Genomic DNA, 26,701 nt, shown 5'->3' with positions numbered 1-26,701 from the left:
AGAACAATTTCCACCCTCCTGTAGCAATTACTAGTTTCTATACATCATCTCACTCACGTATGATTTAGCCTAGCTCCAGCTTGATTTAGCCTAGCTCCAGCTTGATTTAGCCTAGCTCCAGCTTGATTTAGCCTAGCTCCAGCTTGATTTAGCCTAGCTTCTGTCCCTTCCCATTCAGTAAGACGCATTAAAAAGGAAACTAAAAGCTTCAGAAAGGATTTGTGGAAAAGGGAGTTTGTTCCGCTTGCAAACCTCATTAGGATTAAGCCCTTCCGGAGGCTAGATTTACTTTAGCCTTTGTAACAATGCCTATTTCTTTTTCACAGCTTGTGTCTGTAATGGATGTAAGTATGGTGATCTACCTATGCTTTCCTGATAAGAGTCATGTCAGCACCCCAAGTTAATGCCTAGGCCTGATAAGTGTGGTCCTTCTGTAGCTCAGTTGGTAGAGCATGGCGCTTGTAACGCCAGGGTAGTGGGTTCGATCCCCGGGACCACCCATACGTAGAATGTATGCACACATGACTGTAAGTCGCTTTGGATAAAAGCGTCTGCTAAATGGCATATATTATTATATATTATAAGACTCATGTTAGCTCCCCAAGCTAATGCTTAGGCTAGGGCACACAGAAGACCCGAGTTTGATACCTGAGGCACAAAACCAATGAAAACTTCCCGAAGCGGAGTGAAAGGGCAGGTACTATCTACAAGCCTGTTTTTGTTTTGCATCACACAAGTTTTGCTACGGTGTGCCCTGAACACTACCCAGGTCGGTTGCACTTGGTGATTGGCTGAGCAGGAATTCAATAAAATCAATTACCCTATCGTAGTCCTCCTCTGTGAACTCCTGGTCTTTCTGCATGATCTCGTGGAGACGGGCCTTGACGCGGTGCTGGCAGCCGCTAAGCGAGTCGCTGTCGTTGTCCAGCAGGCCGTTCATGTTGGCACTCTTCACCATCTGCACAAGGATGGGCGTCAACTCTCCCTCTAAGGCCAGCAGACCCTGCCAGGCAAACACTCAGGTAAACACATTTACACAAAGAGCTTTGACCTCTAACCTCTGACCCCTGTGACGCTTAATGGTTACCTTGGCGAAAGCTGCGGCAGTCATCTGCACTCTGCCCTCGTCAGACGCATAGATCTTGAGGTCGTGTCGGTACGTGCTGTGTAACCGTAGCAACCCGCAGCCAGGGAACCCAGCATAGTCTCCTAGAACGACAGACAATGATCAGATGTTTTTTTCAGTGAACATAGTTGGCAACAGTGTTTTGGTGTGTGTGTGTGTGTGTCTCTCACCTTGTCCTCCGGGGTACATGCAGCGGAAGGCCCTGCCCAGCTCTTCAGCCTGTACCCTGCCTGCTGGGGTCAGCTCCCCTCCCCACTTCAACACCAGCAGCAGAGAAGGGCACTCCTTACGTGTGTCTGTGGAACACCACATCAGCTTAACTAGCAATCAATTCAATCCTACGTATCGTAAAACCTCAATTGAATGCCCAGGCTGGCTTTAACTGTGTGTGAAGGCGAGTTTGGTTGGAGACCAGTACGTATTGTACTCAGGCATTTAATACAATTCCTATCACTGATAGCACAGTTTGAAATTGAAAACACTTTTGTTACAAATTAGCACACAAAGCATTTGTTACAAAAATGAAAAAAATGAAGATTACGCAAAAGTAACTACAGATAACCTACCTACCACTCTGTGATAAAACTCACTAATTGGCAATACCGACAGTGTTTTCGTCATGCAGGGCTCAAACATCTAGCGCTAGATAGAGAAACAATGGTTATGAACTGGAGTAGAGTCGCAATTTGATGTGTTCATGTGAGGAGAAACTGATACCCAGCTCTTACTAGAGACCAGTGTTTATTTGCTGGTATGTCAAGTGATATCTGGCTACCATAAGACACTGATGCTTGCTGGAGGCTTGGCGCGTAAGGGACGTTTTACGATGGAACACTTTTTCCACAAATGCAACTCAGACATATAGTACATGGTGCTGGTGGCTGGGGAAAGCTGCCCCTTATGATCTAAGCAGTAGAGGTGAAATGCTTCCTCCGTTTTCTGCTTCCTACCTTCCTCCTCGCTGGATGTTTTGGGCTGCCCGTGGGGCAGGTAGGTGATCTGCACTTTTCTGTTGATCCCAGAAAAGTGGCCATACCTGGAAAAGACAGGAATAGAAAAAAAGGGAGAACCATGTGTTATGACTGTCCATGTTCAGTCAATCATGCATTGAATAGCCTGGATGTCAGTCTGTTTCTGCTTCAGCCAACTTGCCATTGTCTAGCTAGCTAAAACGTGCCTGGAAATCAAGGACTACGCAATGATAGTGTTGTTGAACGCAGAACCAGTTAGTCACTGACATTTTTTTTTAACAGCCTCAACTTTGTTCTGGCTGCTTGTAGATCATTTGTCATTATCATAAACTAGTTACCAGTTCAAAGAGAACTGATTCACTCTTCCTCAATCTTTCAAATTTCTAAGAATTACATCTGATTGGTCTAACCTACAGGTTCCATACACTACTTTACAGCATTGTGATTGCACAGACAAAACTGGACATTATGTGCGTTGTCCAGTTCATATTTTTCCACAATCTAGTTTTGATAACATTTCGATAGAACTACAATGGCCCAGGAAGTCAAGAAGCACCAGGTGAGATTTTGTGCCTAATAACACGTTGGCCTAGTTAGACATGTCACTCACATCTCCAGAACGGTCTTCAGCTGCTCCAGTTTGGATTTCTTCTCTTCGATCTCACAGTCTTCTCTTCCATCACCCAGTTCTAGCAACAGTTGCCGAGCTATGTCCAGTACCTCCTAACCACACAAAGGAAATGGACAAAATGACAAAGCCATCAGAGAGATGGAATAGAATGTATTACTTTGAGGAATTTTTTTTAACAGTCTTGTGGTTTACACAAACAAAATGGACAGTTGAAATTAGCTGTGTCAAATGGGATTCCTACATACAGCTTTGACCATATAACACACAGGAATTGATACATTTGCGATCAAAGAGCGGTGCGATGGCTAACTAAGTAAGTGAATTGTTTCAACCCACATTTAGCCAAGTTAGTTATATCTTACTAAGTACAGATGTAGTCAAATGAAGAGAAAAATCACAATTTACAATTGTTTTCTTCTTGGTCCTATGCAGTTGTTAATCAAACACACATGTAAACAAAAATTAAAATTAAGATTTTAGAAGAAAGTGAATTATGCAAGAGTGCCAATATATTTGACCGCATCTGTAAGTAAGTTAACTGTAAATAATACATCTGGCTAACAATCCCTCCTACACTCATGCGCAAGCTACCGTAACACGTTTCCAAAAATGACAAGTGGCCACAGTTGTGTTTCCATTTGACCAAAATGTGACGCACACTAATCCACTTTCCATGCGCATTGTCCTCCTCCAAGGAGGAAATTATTTCCAGTCTCGTGGTTAACAAACACATGGACAAGTAAAGTTAAAAAGTTAAGTAAAGTCAGCCATGTAAAATGTGATTCACACAAACATGTGACAGGAATTGATTTATTACTTGGCTGAAGTGAGTAAAATAACAAAGATCAAAAGTGAAGTATATCCCCTAAAGGGCTACATACTATAGAAGAAACAAGGAAAGAGGATATAGTTTGTATAATATCAACCTTCCAGTACAAAAGCCTTTCAAGACCAGAAAGGCCTTTGTACTGAAACGTTGAAACGATAATGCCCTCTTCTCGTGTGGCTTTGTTGGTCGCTCATTCTATTTAGTTACCTGCAGTTGTTTTGGCTTCTTCAGCTTCAATTTCCCTGTCTTGTAACCCCGTATTTGTCAAACAATTCAAAAAACCTATTGAAGAGAGAAAGACATTGTATTTTATACCAAATGTAGTAAAAAATAAATAAATAAATATATATATAGATCAAGTCACTTATTTTGTATATTTACATTTTAGTTATTTAGCAGATGCTCTTATCCAGAGCGACTTACATGAGCAATCAGGGTTAGGTGCCTTGCTCAAGGGCACGTCGGCAGATTTGTTAAAATCTAGTTTGTTTGGGATTCGAACCAGCGACGTTTCGGTTAATGGCCAATAGGCTACCTGCCGAGTCCTCATGGAACAGTGGATGTCATGAAACTTAATGACTGGTAATTTGTCAGGATTAATATGACACGGTTTAAAGATTTAAGAGTTAAATAAAGGTTCAATTAAAAATGTTAAACACAATGAAGGGGTCCTTGACGATCATGACATCTAAGGCATTGCACCTAGACTTTACATACAGGGTTACCAAAGAACTCACATGGGATTCCGCACTTCCATCTTCATCTTTTGCTTAGGAGTTCGGTCTCCGTGGCGGATTATTGCGATGACACAGCGTAACTCCATCCTGATTGGAGGGAATGTGACAGTAAAAAGGAATATGAGTGAACAATGATGGTAGGTCGGGGTAATGACTTTTACCCCATCACTGGTATGTCTAAATAAGCAGAAACTTCACAGTGAAGCCAGTTATCATTGAGACAGCAGTGGTTTTGATGTTGTGGCTACAGTAAAACTGTACATTTTCTACCTCAAAGTTATTGCGCCTACAAGTTTGTCTTGGCAACGTTTTACTGATCATATGCACTAACATACTAGTCTGTGTGTGTAAGACTCACATGGTGCCAGATGTGGTTGGGACAATGGGGATGTCCTCAGCCTCAGTAGGGATGGACCAGGGGATGTGGAACTGAGGAGCTAGCTCCCTCATCACTATATTACTGCAGAGGACAAGACAAGGAAACAGTTCACATCATAGAAATACATTATGGTTAACATACAGTCAACATTTACCAACATCTGGATCTTCTGACAGATTATTAACTTCTATGTAACTAGTGAGATAATAATAGCAAGTCATCTGTAGTACCATTTGTTTCCCCACTGACATTGCTGAATGCTACTTTATTGAGGAAACATGTTCTTACTATGACTGAAATGTGGTTGTTCCACCTAGCTATCTTAAGATGAATTCACTAACTACATGTCGCTCTGGACAAGAGCGTCTGCTAAAAATAAAAAACTTGAAATGATTCAGGATCAGCTGTCCCAAACAACACCCTAGGCTACCTTTAATCAGTTTCTGCTGATCTGGACTAGTTGTTATTGGCTTACAGAAGAGGGGGGCAACCTTGATCCTGGAGGGTGCCAGGTTAATTTACAAACCAGCACCAACACTAATCTCGAATAACCAGTCTTCAACAAAAACCATAATTAGTCTAATCAGTTGTGCTACAGCAGGGGTGGATCTGCAGTCTGCCCCTGTTGGACCAGGAGGCAGAACACTATGCCCCTGTTGGACCAGGAGGCAGAACACTATGCCCCTGTTGGACCAGGAGGCAGAACACTATGCCCCTGTTGGACCAGGAGGCAGAACACTATGCCCCTGTTGGACCAGGAGGCAGAACACTATGCCCCTGTTGGACCAGGAGGCAGAACCAGCATAGCCCTGGCATAATGTAACCCTATGAAAACACAATATGACCGAAATAGCCCTCTGGCACATCGTACCCCAGGATCTTGGCACAGTCGTCGTAGTACTTCATGGAGTTCTTGACGAAGCTGAAGCCGTTGACGTCGCAGACGTAGGAGTGACCGTTGGCTCGGAGAAGGTCAAAGCCACACACGGTTTGCTGCAGGGGGAAAAGACAGTCAGATAGGAATGACGTGTAGTGTAATTGGGGGTGGCATTATCAAGAATATCAAATCAGGGTAAGAGGGGGAAATGTACTTATTGAGGGTCTGTATTTGTGGATTCTCCTTTATATGACCTCAGCCTCCGTTCTGTTTTCTCTTGTCACTTCCCTTATCAAAGTGATCGATCAAGTTGAGAGTGCACTCAACAGGCTGCCTGGAGCTACAGTACGTCAGACCTGGGTTCAAACAGTTTAAGTGCTTTCTTTAGCCTGCCTGGGGTGCTAGGTGGGTGGGGTTTGCACTTTTCTATTGGTTCCATTGCAACAGGCAAGCACAGATAGGGTATCTAAAATAGCATTTGAACCCAGGTCTGAACTGTGTACCAGCTCATTAAATAGAAGAGGGGCAAATCAATGACCACGTTGACCCATAGCCCCTAGCCAGAGGCACTTGATGTAGATTTTATCCAGAGCAGCAAATAGTTCACACCTATCGGCTATTCAGTATAATGTGGCAATCTATTCAGCACCACGTGGGAATCGAACCCACAACCAACTGAGCCATAACTGACCTTGAATGCCAGGCAGACCTTGCGGGCCACTAGTTTCTCCATGGCGGTGAGCATGACGGGGTAGCGGATCTCCTTCCCCTCGCTGTCTCTCTCCACCTTCCCATCCAGGGCAGGAGACTTCCTGGCCTCAGCGTGGGCATAGTCAGGCCCCACCGTATACACCTGAGGACACATACACATGGAGATTTACTACACACACAGTGCACTCGCATAAAACAAATAAACAAACATGCATAGATACAGACAGAAACAGAAATACAGACTGACAATCGCATAACACACACCTTAACGTCCGTCCCGTCCGTTGGCATGAACTCTTCGTAGATATAGGAGCCAGTCTTCCTCACGTTGCTCTCTGGTGAGTACACACTGCTCCGGCTCCCGATCTACAGGACAGAGGCAACAGCGTCAGAACTGGGAGAACTACATAGTGTCTACAGCAGTGGTTCCCAAGCTCTGATCAACTGAAAGCTGTTGGTGTGAACCACCAACTAAACAGACCAATCATTCTACAACGCAGAATAAAACCACCCACCAACAGGCGCCAGGTGGACTAAACACTTGGGAAACGCTGCTCTTCACACGATAGGATTACATTAGGACTGAATGAACGTCCACCATACTACTCTACTGTAACCAGAGTCAAAAGAAACAGACTAGGGTTCATTCATCAGTAGACAGTGTTGCACATCGCTTATGATCTATTCCATTTCAGAGGAAGAACACAGAGCAGCTTACTACAGTCGACTGGGATGCTAATAATGTGTGTGATAAAATAAAATCAGCTATTGGGATCGAATGGTTATAAATCCTTACAAAAAACATTGGTCCGTTTTATGAAAGTCCCAAAAGCCCTCTGAGAATGTGAGGTGAGATCACACCGAATAAAACAGGCTGAGTCAAAAATAATTTCAATTTGCTGTTGTATATTTGGAGGACTATGTATTACTATTAATATTGTAAGGTGAATACGCTGATCTTGGGTCAGTTTTGCATTTTTCCCAACTAATGGTTAAGGTTATGATTGGGGAGTTGATCCAAGATCTGTACCTAGATGACGTTTCACCTCAGAGCCTGTTAATAGAGCAGGAGGTAGGCCTGGCAGTTGTCATAATCAAGCAACTGGTATGTACAGTTAAACACATACAAATAGAATATGGAACATATAGAGCCAAACACGATAGCTATATTCTATCGGGAAATTTCCCAGACGAAACCTAGTCCTGGGGTGATTTCATTAGTTGCACACCGTAGCAAAGTGTCGGACGATGTTTTGAAACTAAAGGTTGGTCCATCCCAGTTTCGTTCCATTCCAGTCGGCTTGGTTCCGTTTCATTCCTAGTGAATACATCCTTGGATTAAAAAGTGCTTGCTTTTTAGTCCAGGACTAGGCTTAATCTGTGTCTGGGAAACAGCCCAACAGAATATAGCTAGATATAGAAAACATAATAGTTGACTGAAAGTATCACAGTTCAGGAAGTATTTAAAACAACTGAGGGACAGGATACTTCGGATTTTGGTAATGAAACCCTTTATCTAATTCCCCAGAGTCAGATGAACTCATGGATACCATTTTTAAAAGTCTCTACATCAAGTATGAAGGAAATTCAAGAGACTAGCATTAGCACAATGACTAAAAGTCTATGCCAAAATCTTGAAGTACCCCTTTAAGAATGTTATGACCAAGACACAAAAAAACAAAACCATCTTTACATGACCTTTAGTTCTATCATCTACAGTGCATTCGGAAAGTATTCAGACCCCTTGACTTTTTCCACGTTCTCTTAGGTAACAGCTTCATTCTAAAAATAGATTTTAAAAAAAAATTCCCCTCATCTGCACACAATACCCCATAATGACAAAGAAAAAAGTTTAATAATAAAAATAAAAAAATTAATGAAATATCACAATTGCATAAGTATTCAGACCCTTTACTCAGTACTTTGTTGAAATTCCTTTGGCAGCGATTACAGCCTAGAGTCTTATTGGGTATGATGCTACAAGATTGCAATGAAGCCCTTTTTCAGATGAACTCGTGGATGAAAAAAACATTCTCTGCATGCATTTTGAAGGAACTTGCTAACATTACCAAAATAGTTTTAGCACAATGACTGGAAGTCTATGGTAACTGATAGCATGCTAGGTTATACCGGCACACCAGTATTTGGAGAGTTTCTCCAGTTTCTCTGCAGATCTTCTCAAGCTCTGTCAGGTTGGATGGGGAGCGTTGCTACACAGCTATTTTCAGGTCTCTCCTGGCTTTGTGCTTAGGGTCTTTGTCCTGTTGGAAGGTGAACCTTTGCCCCAGTCTGAGGTCCTAAGCACTCTGGAGAAGATTTTCATCAAGGATCTCTGTACTTTGCTCCGTTCATCTTTCCCTCGATCCTGACCAGACTCCCAGTCCTTGCCACTGAAAAACATCCCCACAGCATGATGCTGCTACCACCATACTTTACCGTAGGGATGGTGCCAGGTTTCCTACAGACGTGACACTTGGCACTCAGGCCAAAGAGTTCAATCTTGTTTCTCATGTTCAGAGTCATTTAGGTGCCTTTTGGCAAACTCCATGCGGGCTGTCATGTGCCTTTTACTGAGGAGTGGCTTCCATCTAGCCACTCTACCATAATTACCTGATTGGTGGAGTGCTGCAGAAATGGTTGTCCTTCTGGAAGGTTCTCCCATCTACACAGAGGAACTCTGGAGCTCTGTCAGAGTGACCATCAGGTTCTTGGTCACCTCCCTGACCAAGACCCTTCTCCCCCGATTGCTAAGTTTGGCCGGGCAGCCAGCTCTAGGAAGAATCTTGGTGGTTCCAAACTTCATCCAGAAATGTTTAGGTACCCTTCCCCAGATCTGTGCCTTGAAACAATCCTACCTCGGAGCTCTACGAACAATTCCTTCAACCTAATGGCTAAGCTTTTGCTCTGACATGTACTGTCAACTGTAGGACCTTGTATAGACAGGCGTGTGCCTTTCCAAATCATGTCCAATAAATGGAATTTACGACAGGTGGACTCCAATCAAGTTTTAGATATCTCATGGATGATCATCAGAAACAGGATGCACCACAAGTCTTATAGCAAAGGGTCTGCATACTTGTAAATAAAGCATATTTTTTTATACATTTGCAAAAATGTCTAAAAACCTGTTTTCACTATGTCATTATGGGGCAGTGTGTAGATTGATGGGGGGGAAAAGTATTTAATCCATTTTAGAATATGGTTGCAAAATAACAAAATGTGGTAAAAGTCAAGGGGTCTGAATACTTTCCGAATGCACGGTGTGTGTTATACCCTACTGGCAGTAGCATAACAGGTGATATCTGAATCCGGACCATCCGTCAGATCAGAAAATAACAGGTTCCTTTTCTTCCTTTGAAAATACTGTTGTAGTAAAGTGATGGTTGTTCTCCTCCCACTGTTAGAATAGGAGGTCTGCATCACAAATGGCACCCTGCTTCCCTATGTAGTGCACTACAGGGGCCCATTGGGCTCTGGTCATAAGTGTCGCACTATATTGGGAATAGGGTGCCATTTGGGACGCAGACTAGATAAAACCTAGGCCGTGTCTACACTTGACAGTTCATGCAGCATTTGTATTCTGATTAGAGTTCTGACCATGGAATTCTAGACCTACATTTAAATGTGTCTACCGTGTCCACATTGTGTCTGGATTCCCTTTTCCCACGTAATATTCAAATGCATGTATGCATTCTGCAAACGGTGGAACCGGCTAAATCTGATAACAACAACTGGATGGCAGTAGCCAACTACTGTAGCTAACGTCTTGTTAAGGGAATTTTTTTTATCTATAATGACTAATTATGTATACATTTCAATCAGGATGAATTAAAATACTTATGTTACTGTACATGTATGAATTTTCTCTGTTGCTCTCAGTATTGAATATAATGTCGTCAGGAGTTTAGTACAATGACGGTCTGTTCCTTTGTACAAATGAATGAACCATCTCCAGATGGCAGGGACGGACTATCTCCAGACTGTCTAGAATGCTAAATCTACACTGACTGACCTTGGCTCTAGGCAAGGAGGGAAGGCTTGAGATCTATAGAGCCTTTCTACCAGTGTCAAGAAGAGATGGAACATTTAGAAAACGCTGACGTCATTTTCAGTTTATAACCTGTGGCAAAATGTGTATGAACTTAGTACTCTCTTGAATTAGACGCTGTTACCTGACTTTTAAGACCGGGGCTCTGTCCATTCTTATAAAATATAGGGTCTTACAAACCCTTCTAATGCATTGACAGAGTGCTTAATTTTGATTGGGAAATAAAACAGAGGAATTTAGAATTCCTTCAACACCTCTAACTAGCCAGAAAGCAACATTAAAGGGATTGCAAGGTGGTTAACATAACTCTAGCCAAACCAAAAATATGTTTTCTAAATAAGCTAGCTGGCTAGCATTTGAAGCCAGCAAACACGTTCCTCACATGCTAAGAATGCATTTCCTCCCATGTTGAATGAAAAAGGTGCCTCTCGCTCCAAAAACACACCATTTCTGGAGACCTATGGGCAGACTGCTGATGACGTTGCCACTGTATGCGCTTCGGTAGCCTGATTGCATCCAGACTGAGGAGAAATCCACACACAATACATCCCTGACCAACTCCTGAAGTGGTCAGCCAGATCTGAACGCAATCTGACCACACAACCACCTGCCTTTCGTAATCTGATAGCAGAGGTTGCATGTCAAGTGTCGACACAGCTCTAATGTCATCGTGTTCCTGCCTGGTTGATGAGCCCAGGCAGAGTGAGTGCCTGGTGTGGCTTCACCGATTTAAGTACCCTTAATGTGCTTTAGAATAAGTGCTATTATGGCTATGAGAAACTCTTCGGTTGGGGCTGAGGGGAGAGAGGAAGTGTGAGGGAGAAAGAAGCCTGGTCAAAAAGCTACCCCAGGTGCTTTCCCATGTGGGTTAGACAGAGGAACGTATTGGGGTCATTTTTTAAGGGTTTAACGGCTTAGGGATCAGAATGTGACCTTTCTGAAAAGGCGCTGGCTTCCTCCTCCCGCTGAGGTGGGGTAGTAGATGTAGACGTTGTGGTCTTCAGCACAGACGGGTTTCTCCACAAAGGGTTTAGGGAACACCTCCCCATTCACCTCCACATGGTCTTCTCCCTCGACCAGGTTACACTCTGGGGAAGACACACCAATACAAAGTTGTATTTATTAGTGCACACCGCAGCTAAATGTTTTGCAACAGAAAACATTATACAAAGAAAATGTGTTTTTTTGGACAAGTTCAGGTAGCCCCTTCTAGTTTCGGTCCACTTCTTCCATTCAGTTTGTAGTGAATACGAACCAGGTGCATATTGTCAGTTCATCGTCATATTCAGACGATGGTCAGCCCTTTCAACTGCAAATAGTAGGATTCAACCAGTTGAACCTGTACATTATAGCCCCAGTTTCAAAAACAGACAATTACATGTGTTAGTATCCCATTGACAGTCCGTACAACCATGCCCTCATACACTGAATAGTGTTGTTTTATCAAAACTCTCAAAGTATCATGGCAAGCAAACAAAACATGAAGCAGACTGAATTCCCTGAGGAAATCAGAGTCCTAATGTTAGAAACTAACAGCTGGTCACATGTTTACTCTTCAAGCTACAGCACACAGTATTTGACATAAAGCAGGTTCTTAAAAGGACCATTGAGTAGTCTGCTTCATGTTCTTTTTTTGACATTGAAGTATCATGATAACACTAACTGACAGCTCTACCTTTACTGAGAAAGGATTGTAACATTTTACAAGCATTAAGGGGGGCAGTGTCTGTTCAGGGGTATCATCGGATGGAGCCACAGTGTCTCCTGACCCTTCCCGTCTCAGCCTCCAGTATTTATGCTGCAGTAGATTATGTGTCGGGGGCAAGGGTCTGTTTGTTATATCTGGAGTACTTCTCCTTTCTTATCCGGTGTCCTGTATGAATTTAAGTATGCTCTCTCTAATTCTCTCTTTCTCTCAGAGGACCTGAGCCCTAGGACCATGCCTCAGGACTACCTGGCATGATGACTCCTTGCTGTCCCCAGTCCACCTGGCAGTGCTGCTGCTCCAGTTTCAACTGTTCTGCCTGCGGCTATGGAACCAAGATGTTCATAAATTACCAGCATGGTCAAATAATAGGTCTGGGACAGGTAGCACGTCCGGTGAACCTGTTATTTGACCATGCTGGTAATTTATGAACATCTTGGTCGTGTTCTGTTATAATCTCCACCCGGCACAGCCAGAAAAGGACTGGCCAACCCTCATAGCCTGGTTCCTCTCTAGGTTTCTTCCTAGGTTTTGGCCTTTCTAGGGAGTTTCCTAGCCAACGTGCTTCAACACCTGCATTGCTTGCTGTTTGGGGTTTTAGGGTGGGTTTCTGTACAGCACTTTGAGATATCAGCTGATGTACGAAGGGCTATATAAATACATTTGATTTTGATTTGTTCTTTTGCCCGTCTTAATCTTTTCTTTTTATTGGCCAGTCTGAGACATGGCTTTTTCTTTGCAACGCTGCCTAGAAGGCCAGCATCCCAGAGTCACCTCTTCACTGTTGCCATTGAGACTGGTGTTTTGCAGGTACTAATTAATGAAGCTGCCAGTTGAGGACTTGTGAGGCATCTGTTTCTCAAACTAGACACTAATGTACTTGTCCTCTTGCTCAAGTTGTGCACCGGGGCCTCCCAATCCTCTTTCTATTCTGGTTAGAGCCCGTTTGCGGTGTTCTGTGAAGGGAGTAGTACACAGCGTTGTACGAGATCTTCAGTTTCTTGGCAATTTCTCGCATGGAATAGCCTTCATTTCTCAGAACAAAAAGAGACTGACGAGTTTCAGAAGAAAGATGCTCTAGATACTCAACTAGTCTAAAGAAGGCCAGTTCTCTTGCTTCTTTAAACAGCACAAGTTTTCAGCTGTGCTAACAATTGCAAAAGGGATTAGCTAACACAACGTGCCATTGGAACTCAGGAGTGATGGTTGCTGATAATGGGCCTCTGTACACCTATGTAGACATTCCATTTTTTTATTTTATTTTTAAAAAACATGTTAATAACATTTCCAGCTACAATAGTCATTTACAACATTAACAATGTCTACACTGTATTTCTGATCAATTTTATGTTATTTTAAAATGGACAACAAAAATTGCTTTCCTTTCAAAAAAACAAGGACATTTCTAAGTGACCCCAAACTTTTGAACGGAAGTGTATGTATTTCTATCAAAACGTTCTACAACATAGTGCCCTGCTGAAAACACCCAGTTATCTTCAAACCCTAATGACTGATTTACACTACAGGGCAGGGACAGAATATTGACCATTCCTGATGGGACAGTCAACGCTTGACCTATGGGGAACACACACTGACCGTCTGGTTTATCTGGGTCGCGGTTCAGCACAGCGTAGCGGGGCAGATCGATGCCTTCCTGCTGCAGGATACGATACACCTCCCTCCTACAAAACAGACAAAACATAACATTCAGCATTCCAGTGAGAGATAGTCAGACATCTCACTTAACATGAACGCTGTATATCGAAGGCAGCAAACATCACCACGTGACACCAGTCCAAACATCACCACGTGACACCAGTCCAAACATCACCACGTGACACCAGTCCAAACATCACCACGTGACACCAGTCCAAACAGCACCACGTGACACCAGTCCAAACAGCACCACGTGACACCAGTCCAAACAGCACCACGTGACACCAGTCCAAACAGCACCACGTGACACCAGTCCAAACAGCACCACGTGACACCAGTCCAAACATCACCACGTGACACCAGTCCAAACATCACCACGTGACACCAGTCCATCACCACACACCAGTCCAAACATCACCACGTGACACCAGTCCAAACATCACCACGTGACACCAGTCCAAACATCACCACGTGACACCAGTCCAAACATCACCACGTGACACCAGTCCAAACATCACCACGTGACACCAGTCCAAACATCACCACACCAGTCCAAACATCACCACGTGACACCAGTCCAAACATCACCACGTGACCACGTGACACCATCACCACGTCACCAAAAACATCACCACGTGACACCAGTCCAAACATCACCACGTGACACCAGTCCAAACATCACCACGTGACACCAGTGCTGGTCACACATCACCACCAGTAATCACCATAATATAACATACGGTCCTTATTCCACATAAGACCTCCAGAACAGCACAGTATTCACCATGATGCTCTGTGATAGCTACACCCTTCTATACAGAACGCTAGGGTTGTCCCGATACATGGCAAATATGGTAAATATTGTGTCTTATTGCTTGGATAATAAACACGTGACTCTGGGTAACAGAATAAGGCTGTTTGTTTCCCAACATCAGGACTGTTTTCCTCAAGAAATGAAGTCTGCTTCTTGTTTTATTAGCTTGCCATGATACTTCTAAATCGGAGTATTGTGATACTGTTGTCATGACAATCCTACAGTATGCATCTCTAGTTTTGGTTGTACCTGTCCTGTATGAAGTACTGTGTGTTCAGGTCATTGATGAGCAGTGGGTTTCGGAGATTGGCGTAGCTCACTGCCTTGTCCAGCGGGAATCCTACAAATTCAAATGTAACACCAACTGTTAGCAAATCCTATACGCAGGCTACACAGTATGTGCTAACTTCACCAGGGGCAAGAATGGGACACACTAATGAAGACAGAAAAGTGAAAGTAATTGAAATGAGTGGGCAAACATGGTTCAACTGAGTTTCTCCAACACTTTGCTAAAATCAATGGTAGCAAATTTAGTCACATTAGTCAAAACAGGCTGTTTGTGGTGTCATTCAGAATTACTCAAGATGGGTTGAAGACGAGTAATGCTGACACAGCGTGGTACGAGAACGGGCTGTGTGTGTGTGTGTGTGTGTGATGTAGTGTGCATGTGACTGTGTTTAAATATGTGTAATCACTTTTTGGACTATAGAATAATGGGTGGGGTAATTCAGTTATTTCATCAGCGAACAGAGTTGGTGTGTGTGTGTGTGTGTGTGTGTATTCCACCTTTGGAGTGGAAGGAGACGAGGCAGTCACACAGGGGCCATTTGTCCACGGGCTCGTTGAGAATGACGTCCTCAGGGAAGATGACCACAGTGATGTACTCAAACCTGCACAGACGCTCCAGGATCTGGGTCATGGGCTTTGACTTGGACTTCTTCATCATGGAACAGATCCCCACCACGATCTGTCGCTCGGGGGGCTGAGAGGGAGGGAGGGAGATCACTTTATTGAGTTAGTCTTGAGTAGCTTTACAACCAGTCAACCAACTAGTCAATGAAATGGATCAACAGTTGTCACAAAAGTGCTTTACAGTTGAGTAGTCTCATGCAGTCTTACATGATCTTATGCTGTGGAATTAGCCCTAATACCTGCCTCCATTGTGATGGTATCTACAGTTGAAGTCAGAAGTTTACATACACCTTAGCCAAATACATTTAAACTCAGTTTCACAATTCCTGACATTTAATCCTACCTAGTAAATTATTCCCTGGTCAGTTAGGATCACCACTTTATTTTAAGAACGTGATATGCCAGAATAATAATAGAGAGAATTATTTATTTCAGCTTTTATTTCTTTCATCACATTCCCAGTGGGTCAGAAGTTGACATACGATTAATTAATATTTGGTAGAATTGCCTTTAAATGGTTTAACTTGTGTCAAACGATTCAGGCAGCCTCAAAACAAGCTTCCCACAATAAGTTGGGTGAATTTTGGCCCATTCCTCCTGACAGAGCTGGTGTAACTGAGTCAGGTTTGTAGGCCTCCTTGCTTGCTTACTATAGGATTGAGGTCAGGGCTTTGTGATGGCCACTCCATTACCTTGACTTTGTTGTCCTTAAGCCATTTTGCCACAACTTTGGAAGTATGCTTGGAGTCATTGTCCATTTGGAAGATCCATTTGTGACCAAGCTTTAACAAGACTGATGTCTTGAGATGTTGCTTCAATATATCCACATAATTTCCCCTCCTCATGATGCCATCTATTTTGTGAAGTGCACCAGTCCCTCCTGCAGCAAAGCAGTCCCTCCTGCAGCAAAGCACCCCCACAACATGATGCTGCCACCCACGTGCTTCACGGTTGGAATGGTGTTCTTTAACTTGCAAGCCTCCCCCTTTTCCTCCAAACATAACGATGGTAATTATGGCCAAACAGTTATATTTTTGTTTCATCAGACCAGAGGACATTTCTACAAAAAGTAGAATCTTTGTCCCCATGTGCAGTTGCAAACCGTAGTCTGGCATTTTAGTGACGGTTTTGGAACAGTGGCATCTTCCTTGCTGAGCGGCCTTTCAGGTTAAGTCGATATAGAACTCGTTTTACTGTGGATAGAAATACTTTTGTACCTGTTTCCTCCAGCATCTTCACAAGATTCTTTGCTGTTGTTCTGGGATTGATTTGCACTTTTCGCACCAAAGTACATTCATCTCTAAGAGACAGAACGCATCTCCTTCCTGAGCGGTATGATGGCCGCGTGGTCCTATGGTGTTTATACTTGCGTACTATTGTTTGTACAGATGAACGTGATACCTTCAGGAAGAAATTGCTCCCAAGCATGAACCAGACTTTTTTCCCCCCCGAGGTCTTGGCTGATTTATTGTGATTTTCCCATGATGTCAAGCAAAGAGGCACTGAGTTTGAAGGTAGACCTTGAAAAACATCCACAGGTACACTTCCAATTGACTCAAATTATGCCAATTGACTCAAATTATGTCAATTAGCCTATCAGAAGCTTCTAAAGCCATGACATCATTTTCTGGAATTTCCAAGCCGTTTAAAGGCACAGTCAACTTAGTGTATATAAACTTCTGACCGACTGGAATTGTGATACAGTAAGTGAAATAATGTCTGTAAACAATTGTTGGAAAAATTACTTGTGTCGGCACAAAGTAGATGTCCTAACCGACTTGCCAAAACTAGAGTTTGTAAACAAGAAATTTGTGGAGTGGTTGAAAAACGAGTTTTAATGACTCCAACCAAAGTGTATGTAAACTTCTGACTTCAACTGTAATAGTAATGGAGGTTTCCATATCAGGGCCAGTTGTCTAATGTACTTTCATGAGGGTGATTCATATGTGACATCATGAGGCCTGATGTAATCTTGTGTAGTCTTGTCTCATGCGGTCTCACCGAGTCTGTGTCCTCGTCGTCCTCGTACAGCTCCATGTCGGTCCTCATGCTGCAGCCGTCGTAGTCCTCCAGGCCCTCGCTCTCATCGTCCTCGCAGCCCACGAAGAATCTGGGAGCGCCGCGCTGGCTCTCGCCCGGGCTGGCGGGCTCTGACATCACAATCCCCGGCAGCAGCCTTCAGCGTCCCGCCGCGCCATCGCACACCAACACACCGCCGGGGAGGGCCGCCGATGGAGGCGCACAAGGCCTACTAGGAGCTGATTGGCTGGTGACTCAAGTCTCGAGGTGGGCTAAACTGCTCTGTGGGGTGTATTGGGTTGGGGGTGGTAGGGGGTTGGGTGAGTAAGGGAAGGGAAGGGGATACAAGAGCTGGTCCTGGGGCAGGGGGAATGTGTTGAGGGTTAAGTTGTAATAGGTGTGTGACAGACTATGTTAGTAGTAGTGGTGATGGTGTTTCTGGGGTGGGGTTGCTGAGGCCTCATTCTTTACTTAGCAGTTAAAGATCTCATGTTTCGGGCCTGGCCTGGGGCTGGGCTTCTTGTGCGGTCTCAGGACTGGTAGGGGTAGATCCAACTATAATGGGACCACAGCCCATTCCTCTATGCTTGTCCAAGATCAACAGAGTCTAGAAATGAAACAGAGAGATTATAGAGGATATTCAATAGCAGGTACCCCAGGGGTACACGCAATGTGGCGAATCAAAATTTGATTCACATGTAAATACAGAAAGTTGAAATAAAGTAAAGTTGAAATAAAAACACAAATAATAATTCACATTTTCAAGCAGTCCATTTAGTAAGGCCTGCATCCATAGACACATACCAGCTTTACTGATAGTACCGCTACTACCAGCAGTACTACACCTGCACCTGTCGATGACACAAGTTGTTCTGCTTCCACGAGCACATCCAATGCTAGCATCAGTAATTCGACATGTGAAGGACCAGCTAGCATGGACACTGACAGTTGTGAATCTGATGCAGCCGAAGAGCTACTGCCCCTTACCAGGGAAAGCACCGAACAGACAATGACGTTAGACGATCGAAGATGCACAAATATGATGAGAACTACATTGATTTGGGATTCACTTATATTGAGAGTTGTGCCTTTCCTCAGATACAGTGTGTTACAGTATATGTGCAAAAGTACTATCTCACAACTCGATGAAACCGTCACTCTTGCGCAGACATTTAGAAACAAAACATCCCAATTTGAAAAATAAGCCACAGGTGTTCTTTGGGCGAGAATTAAGATGACTTTCAAGTAGTAAGACATGTATAAAAGCAACAGATACCATTAATAAGAAGGTGCTAGAAGCGTCTTATATGGTGAGCTAACGAGTGGCTTGGACAGGCAAGTCCCATACTATTGTGGAGGACTTATCCTGCTGCCACAGATATGGCTGGGACAATGCTGGGAGAAAAGGCAACAGAAAATACACAGACAATTCCTTCATCAAACAACACACTGTTTCACGACGCATCAGTGACATGGCAGGAGATGTTTTGAAACTATTATTGCTTGGCATACAAGCCAGTGAATTCTATGCGTTACAGCTGGATGAGTCAGACGTGGAGGGCCTGGCACAGCTCCTGGTATGTGTACGTTACGTTTATGGGGGGGGGTCAATTAAGGAAGACATCCTCTTCTGCAAACCAGGAGAGGATATTTTTGAAGTACTGCACAGCTTTGTGACATTAAATGGACTTTGGTGGTCAAGATGTGTTGGTATCTGTGCTGATGGCGGAAAGGCCATGACAGGGAGACAGTGATGTGGTAACGCGTGTGCAAGCAGTTGCTCCCGACGCCACTTGGGTATATGGCAGCATCCACTGAGAGGCTCTTGCTGCCAAGGGAAATCTGTTTTGGACACTACAGTGAAAATGGTGAACTTTGTTAAAGCAAGGCCCCTGAACTCATGTATTTTCTGCACAATGCAATGATATGGGCAGTGACCATGTAACGCTTTTACAACATACAGAAGTGCGCTGGTTATCAAGGGGAAAAGTATTGACATGTTTTTTTTTAATTGAGAAACAAGCTTAAAGTTTTTACTGACCATAATTCACACTTGTCTGACTGGTTGCATGATGACGAAGTTTCTCACACAACTGGCCTGTCTGGGTAATGTTTTTTCTCACCTGAATGATCTGAATCTAGGATTACAGAGACACTTCGCAACTATATTCAATATGCGGGACAAAATTGAGGCTGATTAAGAAGTTGGATCTCTTCTGCCTTAACAAGGACAACACACATGTCCTTCTACAGACAGAAACTAAAACAAGAAGCTCCCACGCTGAGGTCTGTTCAACGCTGGTCCGACCAATCTGATTCCACACTCCAAGACTGCTTCCATCACGTGGACTGGGATATGTTTCGTATTGCGTCAGACAACAACATTGACGAATACGCTGATTCGGTGTGAGAGTTCATTAGAACATGCGTTGAAGATGTCGTTCCCATAGCAACGATTAAAACATTCCCAAACCAGAAATCGTGGATTGATGGCAGCATTCGCGTGAAACTGAAAGCGCAAACCACTGCTTTTAATCAGGGCAAGGTGACCGGTAACATGACCGAATACAAACAGTGTAGCTATTCCCTCCGCAAGGCAATCAAACAAGCTAAGCGTCAGTATAGAGACAAAGTAGAATCTCAATTCAACGGCTCAGACACAAGAGGTATGTGGCAGGGTCTACAGTCAATCACGGACTACAAGAAGAAAACCAGCCCAGTCACGGACCAGGATGTCTTGCTCCCAGGCAGACGAAATAACTTTTTTGCCCGCTTTGAGGACAATACAGTGCCACTGACACGGCCTGCAACGAAAACATGCGGTCTCCCCTTCACTGCAGCCGAGGTGAGTAAAACATTTAAACGTGTTAACCCTCGCAAGGTTGCAGGCCCAGACAGCATCCCCAGCCGCGCCCTCAGAGCATGCACAGACCAGCTGGCTGGTGTGTTTACGGACATATTCAATCAATCCCTATCCCAGTCTGCTGTTCCCACATGCTTCAAGAGGGCCACCATTGTTCCTGTTCACAAGAAAGCTAAGGTAACTGAGCTAAACGACTACCGCCGCGTAGCACTCACTTCCATCATCATGAAGTGCTTTGAGAGACTAGTCAAGGACCATATCACCTCCACCCTACCTGACACCCTAGACCCACTCCAATTTGCTTACCGCCCAAATAGGTCGACAGACGATGCAATCTCAACCACACTGCCCTAACCCATCTGGACAAGAGGAATACCTATGTGAGAATGCTGTTCATCGACTACAGCTCGGCATTTAACACCATAGTACCCTCCAAGCTCGTCATCAAGCTCGAGACCCTGGGTCTCGACCCCGCCCTGTGCAACTGGGTACTGGACTTCCTGACGGGCCGCCCCCAGGTGGTGAGGGTAGGCAACAACATCTCCACCCCGCTGATCCTCAACACTGGGGCCCCACAAGGGTGCGTTCTGAGCCCTCTCCTGTACTCCCTGTTCACCCACGACTGCATGGCCACGCACGCCTCCAACTCAATCATCAAGTTTGCGGACGACACAACAGTGGTAGGCTTGATTACCAACAACGACGAGACGGCCTACAGGGAGGAGGTGAGGGCCCTTGGAGTGTGGTGTCAGGAAAATAACCTCACATTCAACAAAACTAAGGAGATGATTGTGGACTTCAGGAAACAGCAGAGGGAACACCCCCCTATCCACATCGATGGAACAGTAGTGGAGAGGGTAGCAAGTTAAGTTCCTCGGCATACACATCACAGACAAACTGAATTGGTCCACCCACACAGACAGCATCGTGAAGAAGGCGCAGCAGCGCCTCTTCAACCTCATGAGGCTGAAGAAATTCGGCTTGTCACCAAAAGCACTCACAAACTTCTACAGATGCACAATCGAGAGCATCCTGGCGGGCTGTATCAGCGCCTGGTACGGCAACTGCTCCGCCCACAACCGTAAGGCTCTCCAGAGGGTAGTGAGGTCTGCACAACGCATCACCGGGGCAAACTACCTGCCCTCCAGGACACCTACACCACCCGATGTTACAGGAAGGCCAAAGATCATCAAGGACAACCACCCGAGCCACTGCCTGTTCACAAACAGCCACCACTAACATTGAGTGGCTGCTGCCAACACACTGACTCAACTCCAGCCACTTTAATAATGGGAATTGATGGGAAATGTAAAATATATCACTAGCCACTTTAAACAATGCTACCTAATATAATGTTTACATACCCGACATTATTAATCTCATATGTATATACTGTACTCTATATCATCTACTGCATCTTTATGTAATACATGTATCACTAGCCACTTTAACTATGCCACTTTGTTTACATACTCATATGTATATACTGTACTCGATAACATTACTGTATCTTGCCTATGCCGCTCTGTACCATCACTCACTCATATATCTTTATGTACATATTCTTTATCCCCTTACACTTGTGTGTGTATAAGACAGTAGTTTTGGAATTGTTAGTTCGATTACTTGTTGGTTATTACTGCATTGTCGGAACTAGAAGCAAAAGCATTTCGCTACACTCGCATTAACATCTGCTAACCATGTGTATGTGACAAATAAAATTTGATTTGATTTTCATTGTATGATTTGTGTGTAAATTAACTCAAGCTTACGGACAATGTCAAATGTGATACAGCGAAGCACCGGAGTGAGATGTGTGCGCAATAACTTTCCTGAAACCGATGACACAAACAACTTTGATTTGTTATCCATTTCATGCCCTGTCTCCAATCCACTTACGATATCTGAACAAGAGAGCCTCATCGAAAATTACAACAAGCGGTTCTGTGAAAATTTAATTTAATCAGAAGCCACTGCCAGATTTCAGGATTGGGCTGCGCTCAGAGTATCCTGCCTTGGCAAATCACTCTGTTAAGACACTGATGCCCTTTGCAACCACGTACCTTTGAGAGAGTGGATTCTCAGCCCGCACCGACATGAAAACGGAAAAGGCACAGACTGTGGGAAATGATTTAAGGCTGAGACTCTCCGATACAACCCAACATTGCAGCGTTATGAGCATCCTTTCAAGCACAAGGTACAATCTTCAATGAACAAATAAGGTTTTATTAGTAAGATGGTTAAATAAAGACCAAAATGTATTATTATTCTTATTCTTATTCTTATTCTTATTATTATTATTATTATTTGTGCCCTGGTCCTATAAGAGCTCTGTCACTTCCCACGAACCAGGTTGTGACAAAAACTCACTCATTCTTATGTTTAATAAATTCATTGTATAGTGTGTGTGGCAGGCTTACAATGATGGCAAAAAAACATTTGAGTGCGCTGACCCTGGTGCTAGAGGGGTACGCAGCTGGAGGTTGAATGTTTGAAGGGGTACGGGACTATAAAAAGTTTGGGAACCACTGGCCCATAGGATTCCCAACAGGATCCATATTAAGACGGGGAGGGCTAGAGGCCCAGTTCCATACTGATAATTGCTCTGTAAAACTGGACACTGTGTCCGACGCCCCAGAGTGCGACCAAGCTCATCTGTTAAGAGCACACAGCAGTGGCATGAGGGCGCATCGATTCTCCCCCAAACACTAAATGTTACACCGCCTGCCCTGACATCAGCAAAACCCTGTAATCAGGCGTTGGAAAACCTCAGAAAGAACACATCTATTGTATGTGTTGTGTGGATGATTTGACATCAGCGCTGAACTGTGGTCACAGGTATGTGTCCCATGACAGAGCAGCACTGGCCTACATGGCCGATTACTAAGCTCTCGGTTAGCTGTTACCACTCATTACAACCTGCTACATCATACAGAACTTTGGAAGACAAGCCTCTTGTAGAGACAATATCCAGCCAGTTGATTCCCATCAGGAGAGCTGTTATTCACAGACTGTTACTAATATTCTGTGCCTGGCTGAGTATTATAGAATAGCATAGTCAGGCTACAAAATATGTTGCCTAATTACTGCACAAAAGCATCTTACATGCCTGGACATGTCAACAACAAAAAACCTAGCGAAGAAAATGGAGAAGTCTAAAACGTGATTACCTACAATATAGGGACTAGGTAGGGGTAGAGGAGGAACTGCAGGGGAGTGTGTAGAACCTGTCAGGTCTAATTACTCTACCTACTTGAACGATGCTGCATTAAAATCACAGAGAGACAGAAATGTTAACACAAAATCCTGTACTTGCCAGCACTGACTAAATGAAAGCTAGGCACAAACAGAACACTGCTGTTTGATATCTGCCCCCAACTCCCATACAAAGCTAAATTCTGCTGACTGTGTGAAAGTAGCAAAGTCCATGGTACATTGGCCATCATCACTAATGGTAGGCTAGATGCCGTTACAGTGACTATTAGCCGTGAAAAAGCTCAAAGACAATTTAGGCTATCCATGTGAGTAATGGCACAGTTCGGTAAACAGCGGCAGGACACGTATAGACTACAATAAAACTCACATCCAATTCTAACCACCCACCACATATGTTTTAGTTTAGGCTACGTTCCCCAACAGAGGTCATTCAAAAATAGCCTAATCATATAGGCTAGAATCTAACTGAAATCATAATGAGAGTTGATTCATCTTCACAAATCTATCAATCTGCACACAAAGTAAGCCAGTTAACTTCTCTGGGGTATGGGGCAGCATTCGGAATGTTGGATGAAAAGCATGCCCATATTAAACTACCTGCTTCTCTGGCCCAGAAGATATGATATGCTGGTAGATTTGGATAGAAAACACGCTAAAGTTTCCAAAACTGTTAAAATAGTGTCTGAGTATAACAGAACTGATTTGACAGACGAAAACCTGAGAAACGTCCATTCGGTAAGTAGTTATTTTTGTTGGTTTTGTAGTTTTCTATTCAATGCCATTACAGTATCCATTGACTTAGGACTCAAATTGCAGTTCCTCTGCCTTCCACTAGATGTCAACAGTCTTTAGAAATGGTTTTAGGCGTGTATTCTGAAAAATTAGGAAGTCAGAGCAGTCTGAATGGGTGGGCCCTAAAGTGGTCAGAGCTTTTTCATGCATCTGACCGAGAGAGTGCCTTTCTTGTTTATCTTTTATATTGACGACGTTATTGTCCGGTTGAAATATTATCGATTATTTAGGCTAAAAACAACCTGAGGATTGAAGAGCTATTCCTTTCTCTTGGGTCATTAGGCTACACTGGCTAACAGTAAGACTCATCTCAGACAAACTTACAAATAGGTTTTATGTACCTGTGCGGTGCATCCAGGTAGAGTCCAATAGAGTTGAAATTTTAAAACATAATAATCTTTGCTAATTAAGATTTCTTGTTCCATATCAATGTCAGGTAACCAAAGAATGTACCAACTCACTACCTAAATATAAAAACAATCTGATGTTGCTGACTTGATGGCTGCACAGAACACTAGTCCTATAAACAGTATACCAAATTCTAGCTCATGATGTACTCTAGGGGTAACGATAGGCTCCTTAAGAGGTCCAAGGACTGCATGTTATTTTCAGAGGTAGACTGGCTCTGACAGCCAAAACAGCCCATCACTCCATCTAAACTTGAATCAATTGTCACTTGCAATACAGTCCTAGAAACATAAAGCCCTCTACTTTAATATCAGATCAATTATTTCACAAATGCAAAAAACACTTACTGTGCACTGTTTCAACCGGCTTTATCAGTTGCAGCCAACAGTATCTTTCAGTAAGTTTCTGGCTGCCTTCGTTACACACAGGTGTTCTGAGCATTCTAGATAGCCAATTAGCACAGGTGGTCCCTCTGTCTTCCATATTCACGCAGTGTAACATGGAGATATGTCCGTGTGGGAACACTACTCCCCCCCACACACACACACACAAAAGGTCTCAATTTAACGTCTTATTATTTTTTTTTATGTACTCCCCCATACATAAGACACCTTCGTCCAATAACTTGTGTAATGGAACTGAGATTCATGATCAAATTCATGATACTAATAAACATTTACATATTGTCTTTTTGTGTGTGTAATGAGTGTATTAAAGCATACCAGAAATAAACAATTACATCCAAATGTAAATATTTGTTATTAATATAATGAATTTCGCATACTATTTATAGGGCTAAGTGAACGCTCACATCCTGCATTGACGAGAGAGTTGGAAACGGTTGCAGATGCAAAGATGCACGCAGCAGTCTTTCATCAAATCAATGTAACATCTTGCGAGATGTTGATTATCCTATTCTTGTAAAGCCCTGATATGTCGTTGTGTCAACGTGAGGGTTGAACCTCGGCCCTCTTATCCACAGAGCAGGGAGAGAAGACTTCATTTGTTGTCGGCTTCAAAACCATGATCAAAACTAGCTAACGTTAGTGTGAATAAATCAGCAAGCTAGGTTAGATTAGCTAGCTACGTTAGCTATTTTATCCGAACACCTCGAATAATACTAGCTATAGTTAACTACCTAAGCTATCTTGAATAACAGAACAATAATAATAGTAAATAACATTGGCATCATAGCTACTAGATAGCTGAATTCATAACAGTAACGTTAGCTAGCTACGTTTGCAAACCCGGCTGTACTAGCTAAGACTGGTAACGCTAGTTAGCTATGTAAATCAAGACTATATTCGTGCCATTTTTGTATGTAATCAATGCCCCCCGTGACTCAGCTAGCTAGTACTGTAGTCATTATACCAGATATATAACTGTCGATGATAATTAAGCAACAAGTTACTTACGAAGTGGCTATATCGTTTTGTTGACGTCTTTTCGCCTCTTTCCCCCTTGACAGCTTTTAAGCGACACCTCACTTCTTCTTCGGTGAGGTTTAACAGAGGTTGGCATCCAATAATGTTGCATTATCGCCACCTACTACTACTACTTCTTCTTTGGTGGAGATTATCGGCGGTTGGCATCCAACGTTGTGATGCATTACCGCCACCTACTGTACTGGAGTGTGAGACAGAGAAACTAAATCCTATCTGACAGCCCCGTTGCTCTTAAAAAAATAGAACATATTTGAGACTATATCTAATAACGTTCTACTCAAATCCACCGTTTAAAATAATTTCCTGTATCCCCTTCTCCCTCATACTAGATATCAGCCTCTCTCTTTCCCTCTGATACTGCCTACACTGTAGCGATACATGCGCCATGGTCTCTGTTTCCTGGCAATAATCACACTTTCCTGTTGGATGCTTTCCTGTCACATTTAAGTCTTATTTAACCGGTCGTGTCTCACCCTTAATCTTGTAAAAAATAGACTCCTCTCTTCTGTCCCTTCCTGCCGTCCTCTCCTCCCCGACTTTCCTCTGTACTTGAAATAAATGC

The 26,701-nt window shown here is 43.5% G+C and overlaps 1 protein-coding gene across 1 annotated transcript in view; it reads right to left on the bottom strand.

Moving 5' to 3' along the window:
• The window catches only part of LOC118371365 (inositol hexakisphosphate and diphosphoinositol-pentakisphosphate kinase 2-like), a 47,201-nt gene extending 20,923 nt beyond the window's left edge, over positions 1–26,278 (bottom strand). The window contains 18 exon segments of the mRNA XM_052515954.1: positions 821–1,003; positions 1,088–1,209; positions 1,297–1,422; positions 2,077–2,162; positions 2,708–2,820; positions 3,765–3,817; positions 3,820–3,839; positions 4,295–4,381; positions 4,653–4,754; positions 5,545–5,666; positions 6,242–6,403; positions 6,526–6,627; positions 11,243–11,397; positions 13,611–13,696; positions 14,734–14,824; positions 15,271–15,466; positions 17,398–18,022; positions 26,110–26,278. Coding sequence (XP_052371914.1) covers positions 821–1,003; positions 1,088–1,209; positions 1,297–1,422; positions 2,077–2,162; positions 2,708–2,820; positions 3,765–3,817; positions 3,820–3,839; positions 4,295–4,381; positions 4,653–4,754; positions 5,545–5,666; positions 6,242–6,403; positions 6,526–6,627; positions 11,243–11,397; positions 13,611–13,696; positions 14,734–14,824; positions 15,271–15,466; positions 17,398–17,553 — 1,962 coding nt within the window. The 5' untranslated portion in view covers positions 17,554–18,022; positions 26,110–26,278.
• Between the last annotated feature and the right edge of the window lie 423 nt (positions 26,279–26,701).

The sequence above is a fragment of the Oncorhynchus keta genome, unplaced genomic scaffold (assembly GCF_023373465.1).
Source record: "Oncorhynchus keta strain PuntledgeMale-10-30-2019 unplaced genomic scaffold, Oket_V2 Un_scaffold_3531_pilon_pilon, whole genome shotgun sequence".
In the NCBI taxonomy this organism is placed as follows: Eukaryota; Metazoa; Chordata; class Actinopteri; order Salmoniformes; family Salmonidae; genus Oncorhynchus; species Oncorhynchus keta.
The sequence above is the reverse complement of the archived record's forward strand: the minus strand, read 5'-3'. Positions and strand labels throughout refer to the sequence as shown.